The following is an 11,148-nucleotide window of genomic DNA, read 5'->3' on the forward strand; positions in this document are numbered from 1 at the left end:
TTCTACAGGCTTGAAAAGCTCTATTGATCCTTCTGCTCCATTACCATTCCTGAACATTTCAACTAACAAATGAAAAATCTCTTTGCCTTTGCCTCTGATTTCTCCTCCCAATTTACTGTGTAATTCTTCAAAGTGTCATAGGATCTGAGGTGTACCAAATAAAGTCATATTACTGTGCTGTTGCAGCGCCATGGCTTCCTGACCAGAGTACAGATAAACAGGTTTCTAAGGAACACACTAGCCAAACTATGCTAGTGGCCCCAGCAGCACACTCAGCCAAACTTAGTAGTTTAGCCTGATTTGCCACAACTAAACTTGAACACAGTGGTGAAACTCAAATCCAACTCATGCACGCAAAGGTTCTTCCAGGACTTCCTTCTATTAAATGTTGTACTGTTTCAGACCGTCTTTTATTCAGGAGTCAGGCCCTCATCCATATTCCTTAGTTAGACAAAACCTCTGGAGATGTTCAAGGGTTCAGCGTAACTTAGGAACGTCAGTTAAAACAGTCAGATCCAATCTACACTAAAAATTTGATAGGAGCAAAGGAAGATAGTATAGAAACCAGGCTTGGTTGTAATTGTCATGTTGAGGAAGAGCTCTACCATGGCTTTCAGACACACACACACCCATCTCTCTCCCCACCAGACAAGGAGTCTATGCCTGAATCCTGCCAACAACTGGATTTATGCAGGGGCATGAACAATGCGGGTTTGAATCTCAGGCTGTGTCCAGACTCAGGGGTTTTTCGAAAAAAGTAGCCTTTTTTCGAAAAAACTTCCCCTGCGTCCAGACTCAAGCCGCGTTCTTTCGAAATTAATTCGAAAGAACGCGGCTTTTCTTTCGATGGCAGTAAACCTCATTTCACGAGGAAGAACGCCTTCTTTCGAAAGTTCCTCTTTCGAAAGAAGGCGTTCTTCAATGTAAAGAGGGCTTCTTCAAAAGAGAGCATCCAGACTCACTGGATGCTTTCTTTCGAAAAAGCAAGCCGCTTTTTCGAAATTTCTCCGTGCAGTCTAGACGCTCTCTTTCGAAAGAGGCTCTTTCGAAAGATGCTTTCGAAAGAGCCTCTTTCGAAAGAAGCCTGCAGTCTAGACATAGCCTCACTGAACAGGGCACAACTGCCCTGCCAGCATCTCTGCCCCTACAAACAAATGGCTGAGTGTGTTTGCTTTGCCTCCGTTGTGACTCTGCCCAGGCTGCACTCGTGTGGGTGACAAATAGTCTGGCTCCATTCTTTTGGGATTACGTATTTAAATAACCAATGAGAACTGGCAGCTAATGCACCCGGTGACCAGCAGCAGGACTCAGTGCACCTTTGCCCTTTAGCCCCTTGCACTGTACTCTGCAGTCTAGCCTTCTTTTTTGCTACGGTTGGCTTATTTTACCCACAATCCTGGAGAGCTGATTCCCACTCTGAGCAGAGGGGAAACTTTTATGTGCTCTGATCTGTAGCCTATCGCCTGGAGCTTCCCTTCGAGGTCTTCATGTAGTTATTTCAACCCCTGATGCCTATAATTAAGTGAACACTTCCTTATGTTACTGAAGAGGCAAAGGAAAAATTGACTGCAGGGAATTTTCATCCATCCTGATTTATGCTCCCTAGGCATGGGTTCATTTATACAGTATTAACGAGGAATTGTCTAAGTGGGCAGACGGAGGGGAAAGAATTAGCTAATAGAGCCTGGCATTCACACAGCCACATGCAGACAGACACCTGGGGTAATATGGGGGGGGGGCAGGGGAGGCAGAAGGGAGATGTTTTTCTCTTTGTGAAAGCCAAGATATAAGTGGCTAGAGCCAGGCAATGCTCAGGCAAATGACATGCTGACTACTGCCAGATCTGACAGTGGACCTCAATTCTGAGCTCCCACCACTCCCAGAGCTCTGCCAGCATACCTTAACACAATCTGCAGCAATGTTTCAGTCCTGGGGTCTCAAGCCACAGTTCCAGCGATGTACCTTGTTCCTGACCTTCAGCCTCCCATTCTGTTCCAGTCCTGAGGTTACCCTTCTGCACCTCATTCCTGTCCTGCTTCACTCCCAGTTATTCCAGAGCTGAACCTCTGCTCATCTGGGACTTCCAATCATGAAAAACTATGCGCTAATTTTGCAATGCAATTCATTGCAGAGTCCTCATCATCACTCTTGACCTCTACTCTAGGTGAGAATCCAGGTTCCCAAAGGCAACTGGCTACCAAGTTCACCCACTGACACCCATCTCTGCATCTCCCCCGTTGTTAGTATGATGCAGTCCAACTCCTGTAGCTCCCAGACTTCATTTAACAACACTTCCCAAGTGCCTCTCCTCTATGTAAATAACATAGCTTTAAAAGAGTACAGGCAGTCCCCGGGTTACGTACAAGATAGGGACTGTAGGTTTGTTCTTAAGTTGAATTTGTATGTAAGTCGGAACTGGTACATATTGTAGGGGAAACTCTAGCCAAACATTTCTCCAGAGCTCAGTTTTATTCTCCCACACCTCACTTCCCTCAGTCCTTTATTCTGAAGCTGAGGTGTCTGCTGAGAAAAGCCGCTCCGCATCTCCCTTGTCTGCTGGGTCAGGCGCTAGCTTCGCGTCTCCCTGGTCTGCTAGGGGGAAAAGCAGCTAGTGCGGGGTTGCCTCACCCCGTTTGTAAGTAGGGATCCGATGTAAGTCGGATCCATGTAACCCGGGGACTGACTGTACTTGCAAAGTTAGCATTGGTGGAAGTGGCTGGCTTTGTAGCCCAAGAGCCAGCTTCTATCCATAGACCAGATGCAGCTTGGGAAGCCACAGTGCAAACTTCTCCCATACGTACTGTCCGCCTCTATGTGCCTCCCCACCTCACTTTCCAAGGATGAGGGTGACACTGTCCTCCATCCTCATTCACTGCTGGGTCCTCTGCAGAGATGCACAACAGCCCGCTGTGGTGGCTTTCTGTGCTGTTGGGAGCTTCTCACTAGAAGATGGTTTGAGCCATGATCCTATAACTGCTGGATGGCCCCAGTGAGAAGTGTGATAGACACCGAGTCCCTCCTCCTCTTCCCTATCCTCCTAGCAAAGACACTCCTTGGTGGCGCTGAAACCACATTTGGTTTCTGAGTTTCCCACCACACCATATCACCTCACTCAGGAGTCCCTCTTTCCCCATTTTGCCCCTGCTCTCAGATCACCGATTTGGGATGGGGACAAAAGGCTACATAACTATGAGTAGGCTTCCATAAACGGGGGGGGGGGGGGAGGGTGGCATAGTCAACCACCCAGCAAAATTTGCCCTTTAATGTCTACCCCACAACAGAGTTCTGTTGATTTCAGATGCCAAGAATACCAGGGATACCCCTGAATCACACTCACTGCACAATGCACATGGAGCTGTATTGGCAAACCCGAGTGTCAGCATACCAAGGTAAACTGCTGAAGCAGAAATCAGAGCTGCAGAAGAACTGTTAGGTTGCAGCCTGTCTATACCTCCCTTCACACAGCACCGGAAGGTTCTTTACGGCACATTCTTATATGACTGGTGCAGCTTGGTTTGAAATGTATCACGCAATGGCATGTCCACCCTCTTGAAGAAACCACACATATTTGCAGCTGGAACACGACTGATGATTCAGCGCAATGGTGAGAGTTAGTACTAGGCTAGATCCCTAAATAGGCTCTTTGATCCTTCTTTTCCTACATCTTCTCACCTCCTTATTATTTAAAAATATTATTATTTATTTTATGGTAGTACCAAGAGACCTCAAACAGGAGTCTCATTGTGCTAGGTGCTGCACACAAACAAGCAAGAGATAGTCCTTTCCCAAAGCCATTACAATTGATATCTCCCCATCAACTGTTTTATCATGACTGACATCACGACATGGGATATTACTAACCCCACAGCACATCCTCTAGCGCAAGCAAGTGACCTTTATATGAAACTGGCCCTTCATTATGCTCAGGAAGAGAAAAGAGTAGCCTCCTTGCTCCCAGATCCAGCATAAGATGCTTTCAAACTTCCTGCTACCAAATGATTTACCAAATGAGAAAGAAGGCTTACACTTCCAATGTTCCATTTCAAAGTTCTCTTTTCACAGCACTACCCAAAATTCAAACTAATTTAAAGGGCAAAATTCTCTTTCCCAGAGTGGTTTAAGAGAGGTGCCTTGTCTGAAAACATCTCCAAGCAGATTATGTAAAAATAGCAGCACAGACCTCATAACTAGTCTAATTATAATTACTTCTGTGCTTAATCGGCTTTATTAATGTCCCACCCTTTCTCCAGATTTCAAGATTAGGATCTTTGGGGCTAGTGGACTTTGTTTCTATTTAGGTCTCCTCTTCCTTTTTTTGGGGGGGGGGGTTAACTTCACAGTGATTGGTAAAGTGGAAAAGACCGTAAATAAAGATGAATTTTGTGCCGCACAAAATAGTGGCATCTCTGTAGCACCCTTGGGGAAAAGAACAGCATGCAGGAATCCCAGCTCAAGATGGCATGCAGAAAGCATGCTACATTCAGAGCTATTTCTATCCTCTCCATAATAACAGCCCTGTTTACTTCAATTGGACATGTGCTTAGTGTAGCAGACACCTTCCCTGCCCAAAGACATTTTTAGCAAGCTTTACACAGTCTTCTTCCTAAAAAATAAACTTTTAGAACACACAAGTAGCTAATTATTCCCCACTCAAAATCCCTGCACAGCATAAAAATGGGTTTCATGGAGGGGCATGCACTCTTAATAAAATCAAATGAAGAAAAACGTCTAAAGTATTGAAATACTATGCACAACCTTATGCCACTAAAAATAAAAAACTTCTGAATAATTTAGGGGGGGAGAAGCTTCCCAGCAAAGATCTCAAAGCTGTATAAAAGTAAAGAGCACACTGCAGTGAATATTTAGCAGGATAACCCAAACTCTAAGGAGAGATACAGAAGAGGGAGTTACTCATTAAAAACAAGCCATGTCCCCTCCTGGGGAACCACCTAGGTTGTTGTTGGTGTAGAACAGGCAGAGCACATGGGTTTTGGCTTCCTTGCTCCCCCATCTGCTTACAGTCACACCCAGCAAGTTATTGTTTTGTTTAATCATTAAAATAACGGGGCGGGGGGGGGGGGGTAGGGGGAGAAGGTCCCATTTCCTTCACCAGGTGCTGGGGACCAGAGCCAATATGGTCCCTGCGGTCTACCCCCCCCCCCCCCACGACTTTGTTCCTTAGTGATGGAGAAGTCCCGTTTAGTCCATGCCACTGGTCCCCAGACAGGATCAACCCCTCTAGTCTGTTCCCGGGGCTTTGTCCAAGCTGCTTTAACTTAGCAACTCTTCTGCAGCTGACAGAGCGCTGCTGCTATTGTATCCGCTTCTTCCCCGGGTTCATTAACACTCCCACAAGCAAATCGCTTTAAATCCAAAACAACAAAGGCACTCACCCCAGGCCAGCAGCACCGCCGGGGCCTGGTGCAGCCGCAGCTTCATGGTGCGAGCAGCTGCACTTCTTCACTTGGCCCTGGATTCTGCAACTGCCCCCGGGGCTCTGCCCCTCCTGGACACAGTGACCACCTCTCTCCCAGGCAGCTCAGCCTCCGACTGCATCTCCCCACCAGCAGCAGTCGGGCTGCCACTTTCCCCCGACCACCTCCTCCCTGCGGGCTCCACTTGCTACTGTCAGGCTCCCCAGGCTTGGGGATGGGAGGGGGGCGGGGGGCTGATGCTCAATGATCGATCAGTGCACAAAGGGAGCCAGCCCAAAGCTGGGTAAGAGCAGCAGCCTCAGCATCCGCCCTGAGGAGCGCAGCCCAGAGCGGAGGCTTGCATCACACCAGGCAAATCTCTCCAGCCGGCGGCGTGCATCCTCCTTTCCCTGGGCAAGGGGGGAGTGTGCCGAGATGCTGCGTCCGCCTGGCTCCTACTGCCCCGCTGGACCCCGCTCTGCACAGGGGCAGAGCCAGGAGCTCTGTCTCCTGCAGCCGCGAAGGGCAAACCTCCACCCCAGCTCCATGGCTGCCGCGGCGGCCGCTCAGGATGCCCCAGGTTCGCAAGATGTGGAATTAGAACTATTGCATCGCCTGCGTTGCGCAGGGGCTGCATTCCGGCCACTGCTCGGGATCAGCTTCCCCTGGGTCCTAGGGGCCGTCTACGCCAGTGCCTTGTGGAGGGCGCTCTCTAGTGCCCAGCTTGTGGGCCAGGCTCCATGGGAGGCAGGAGCTCCGGCTGGGAGAGTTTACCCTCCCTCTCTGCTTGTGTGCGCTACAATGAGACGCTCTATGGCAGAAGCACCCCCAGCCCAGCCCACCACTAAGAAGCTGCTGCCTGCTGGGGAAAGCATCTAGCCATTTGTGCGCACAAAAGGCTCTCTTTCTGGGGGAAGGGAACTGCTATTAACAGCATAGGGCAGAGCTACAAATATCATTATCTAGTTTTTACAGAGCGCTGTTCACCAGCCAAAGGTACAAAAGCTGCACACTCCAGAGGTGAGGATTTGAGAGCCATCCCGACACAGGATGCTAGCTGCAGAAAAACCATCAGACCTGGACCCAGCTCTGCACAGAAGCAGAACCAGTGCAAATTTTCCAAAAGAGACTTTCCTCCACTGAAACAATGGCCTGTCTTCAAAGCAGACACTATTCCCTTCCCCACCCCTTCCCACCCAAGAAAGAAGCAGATGTAGATAATATCAAGCCAGCATTTTTCATTTTTCACGTGGAAACTCTTAGATGTTTTTGTTTACTTACAATTCAAGGAACATTACCAACCAGCCACTGTTTAGATAAAAATGTCTAGAGGAGACATGGCAAAAAGTGTCACTAAGGGCAAGACCCATTATGTATCCTGCAAACAGAAAGCAAGTCAACATTTTTTTCTTGTATTTTTCCAACTAGCTCTGCTTAACAATTGAAGAGCTTTTGAATCAGCGGGCCTACTTTGCCCTCCCAAAACACAGCTACTCCAGTTATCTTTTCCCACCATTCTGACACCTCCCTCATCTTATCCTATTCCTTACACACCCTGCCTGTTTTCCAGCCTGACACCTTTAACTCCTTATCATAAGAATGGCCACACTGGGTCAGACTAATGGTCCATCTAGCCCAGTATCCTGTCTTATGACGGTGACCAATAACAGATGCCCAGAGGGAATGAACAGAACAGGTAATCATCAAGTGATCCATCCCGTCACCCATTTCCAATCCTGACAAACAGAGGCTAAGAAACCATCCATGCCCATCCTAATAACCATTGATGGACCTATACTCCATGAAATTATCTAGCTTCTTTTTTAACCCTGTTAAAGTCCTCAAGCTGATTGTGCATTGTATGAAGAAATACTTCCTTTTGGTTGTTTTAAACCTGACTCCTATTAATTTCATTTGGTGATCTGTAGTTCTTGTGTTATGGGAAGGTGTAAAATTTTGTTCCTTATTTACTTTTTCCTCACCAGTCATGATTTTATAGACCTCTCTCATATCCCTCTGGAGTCATCTCTTTTTCAGACTGAAAAGTCTCAGTTTTATTAATTTCTCCTGATATGGCAGCTGTTTGTTGCCCTTTTCTAAATCTTTTCTGTTTCCAATATATCTTTATTTGAGATGAGGTGACCAAATCTGCACACAGTATTCAAGATGTGGATGTACCATGGATTTATATTGAGACACTATGATATTTTCTGTCTTATTATGCACCCCTTTTTTAAGTATTCTCAACAGTCTGTTCGCTTTTTTAACTGACACTGCATATTGAGTGGCTGTTTTCAGAGAATTATCCACAGTGACTCCAATATCTCTCTCTTGAGTGGTAACAGCTAATTTAGACCCCATCATTTTATACATATGGTTAGGATTATGTTTTCCAGTATGCATTACTTTGCATTTATCAGCATTGATTTTCATCTGTCATTTAGTTGTCCATTTACCCAGTTTTGTGAGATCCTTTTGAAGCTTTTCAAAGTCTGCTTTGGTCTTAACTATCATCTGCAAATGTTGCCATCTCACTGTTTACCCCTTTCTCCACATCATTTATGAATATGTTGAATATGATTGGTCCTAGTACAGACCCCTACTGGATATCACTAGTTACCTCTGCATGCTGAAAACTGACCATTTACTTCTATCCTTTGTTTCCTGTCTTTTAGCCAGTTGCCAATTCATGAGAGGACCTTCCCTCTTACCCCATGAGAGCTTACTTTACTTCAGAGCCTTTGCTGAGGACCTTGACAAAGGCTTTTTGGAAATTAAGTATACTATAGCCACTTGATCCCCTTGTTAACATGCTTGTTGACTCCTGCCTCTGGACAGGCTGAAAATAACCCCTTCCTTTGTCATTTGTGTGTAGCTCCAGAACAGCGCAGCAGAGAGACAGCATAATGGGTAAAACATGTTTTAAATAAGACGAATGTAATGATTGCCACTTATTAACTTAGGTCAGCCAGGCCAATCTGGGGGAAAAGAACGGTCAGCAGTGGGCAAACTCAGAATCCCATTATAGCATACAGAGCGTAAATCTAGTAGCTGACCCTTCTGATGCATACAACCTTAGGTCAGGTTTACACAACTGGAGAAAATCTACCTTAAGATAGGCCACTCCAGATATGAGAATAGAATATATGGAGTCAACATACCTTAGGTCGAATTTCTGTGGTGTCCCCCTTGCGGAAACTCTCCCACCAACTTCCCTTACTCCTTGCAAGTCGCTACCCAATGGAGGACAAGGGCACCATGAACAGTCAATTTAGCAGGTTCTTACTAGAGCCGCTAAATCAAACCCTGGGAGATTGATTTCTGGAATGTCAATCTCGGGGTAAGTGAAGACAAGCCCTTAGACAAGCGTGGTTAACTGAACTTTGCTCGAAGATGATTTAGACAATGCTACAAGTGAAGGCTTATATTATTTCTTATTTGATCTTCAGCTTCCCAGGTGGCTCTAACATTCTATTAATGGATAGCTGTAATGAAAGTAGTTTTGTGATTTAACTATAGTGTTGTGGTCTAATATGATTTTTTTTATGGCAAAGTAAACTTCTCCCGCCAGCTCTTAATACATTTAAAAATCAGAAGCGCAGTGGGGAAGACCCAGCACAAGCTGGGCCAGCTGATTCCCTGATCATGCCACTGGCTCTTAATACATTTAAAAGGCAGAGCTGCAGCGGGGTTAGCTCCCAGGGTCAGGAGCTAATCCCGCTGTGGCTCCCGCACTTATTGACTAGTCGATGGAAAATCCATTAACTAGCCGATTAGTTAAATTAACCTCTATGTAACATCCCTAACTACAAGGTCACCTTTTTTCCCTGTGGAGGATTTCCCTTTTGTCCGGCACTAAGCCCTTCTTTGAAGGAAAGAGTTAATTTTGCGCTGTGGCAGCACGCACAAGTTTATTTGAGCAGGTCTCTTTCCAAAGAGATTTAGATAAGCTTGTTTTGCTGATTTAGCTTTTTTAAAGCTGGGGTACTGTGAAACATTTTGTGACTTGTACTAAGCAGGGGCAGGTACTGGTTCTATTCTTACATCACTGTGGAAGCGAGGTTTGCATTTACTTCCCACATGGATGCAGCTTCCACATTTCCTGCAGCTTATATGGAGGAGACATGTAAGAACACAAACTCTTTGAGATAAGTGGCTCAGAAAATGTTAAGGCCAGAAAGGACAATTAGGTCATGAGGCTGCTCTCCCTACATAGCACAGCGCAGAGAATTTCAGCCCTTTACCCTGTATTTTGAACCACCGGTGCCTGGCTTCCTCTAGGACAGAAAAATGACATTTGGAGCTTCAGTACAAGAGACAAAGTGTGTCAACTGGAGTTACAGTGGGAAAGAACTACTGCTGATTCACTGTAGCCTTTGGGAAACTCCAAGGGATGGGGAATCAACTTCTGGCCAACCATAACCCGTTTGCTGTGGAAAATTTTGAATTATTGTCAATCCAGAGCCAGTGTGGACCAAGCTTACACTTACATTGCATTAGGGCTGTAGATGAGAATGCTGGATTTGTTATCTGTCTCAGCAATGTCTACTATCCAGCACACTATTAGCATCAGGAGAGGCTGTGTGGTGGTGCTTTGAAGCCGGGGTGAAAGCAGAAGCTAGCATTCAACTGCTAATTCTTTCTACTACAAATGTTAGCACTGTGCCATATAGAGAGCTCACAAGAGAGACATTGAGGTGATGTTGGTTTTATGGAGCTATTTACAATACTTCTTCACTTACAAAATGAACTGGTTACTTACACCCATCTGCTCACCCAGACCAAGGAAACATTCTCTGTGGCTAGAGTCAAGTTCATCCAGGTCACTCCTCCCTTGGCTGGATACTTGTGTATCATTCTCTAAGCTGGGCTGAGGATAGCTAGCTGATTTGTAAAGAGCAGGTAGGTGCACCATTCTCCCCTGCAGGAGAGTGAGTTTGCACACCATGGATCACACCATGGGCTCAGCCTGTACTGGATCAGTCTGGGCAACTCACCCCTTTTCAAAGTCACACTGGAGGCCCTTCCAAAGCCAGCCTGACTCAGCATTCACACGCAGCTAAAGGGGACTTGGCAGATTGCAGTGACACAACCGGATCCCTGTCTTTCTTAGAAGGCAGTATTAAAGTAATTCTGTATTTCCCAGCTCTCTGTGGATTCAAGTACAAATCCAAACAGGGCAGCAGTCTCTCCTCTTCCTCACTACTCAGCGGACCTTCACTTCACACCTGGGGTTGCATGTAACGTTTTAACCCTTAGCCCATGGAACAGAGAACCTAAACTTGGCTACCCCAGGGACTTTCAGGGAAGCCTATTAGGCAGGATAGCAGCTCCCAAGGAAGCATGCAGTAGAAAATACTCTGCTCCACTCTGGACTTTACAGCACCATCCTTGCTGCATTCTGCTGATAGATGCTTCCCAGCAAGGTAGCTTATGAGTAAAGCAGCATGGGTTTTCACCCACTGCATCATCCCAGCTCAGACCAACCAGCTCATGTTCTTGAAGGCCTAAGCTCACTCCAAGGAGCTTGGGGCTGCTTGCCAGTCTTGAGAGGAGGAATATGCAGTCAGGGCCATGTTAGGGAGGAGAGTCAGAATGGCACAGGAACTGAAGGGGAACCCCACTCCTCTGCCCTCCCTTCTGTATTGATACTACTGCAGCCTGGATACTTCCCAAAGGGAGGTAAATGTGTATGCCTGGCTTGTGGTCATCTTCCACACCAGTGACCCTCACT

At 46.5% G+C, this 11,148-nt stretch overlaps 1 protein-coding gene across 3 annotated transcripts in view; it reads right to left on the bottom strand.

Annotated features, from left to right (window-relative positions):
* Nucleotides 1-6,054, bottom strand: part of PODXL2 (podocalyxin like 2) — a 54,100-nt gene extending 48,046 nt beyond the window's left edge. For 2 of the 3 annotated variants that reach the window (XM_075938799.2, XM_075938798.2), the window contains exon 1: nt 5,394-6,054. In XM_075938799.2, the coding sequence (XP_075794914.2) occupies nt 5,394-5,439 (46 nt within the window). In that variant the 5' untranslated portion in view covers nt 5,440-6,054. The remainder of the gene's footprint in view (nt 1-5,393) is intronic. The other variant, XM_075938797.2, reaches the window with a different exon arrangement.
* Between the last annotated feature and the right edge of the window lie 5,094 nt (nt 6,055-11,148).

The sequence above is a fragment of the Pelodiscus sinensis genome, chromosome 11 (assembly GCF_052426305.1).
Source record: "Pelodiscus sinensis isolate ZL-2025 chromosome 11, ASM5242630v1, whole genome shotgun sequence".
In the NCBI taxonomy this organism is placed as follows: Eukaryota; Metazoa; Chordata; order Testudines; family Trionychidae; genus Pelodiscus; species Pelodiscus sinensis.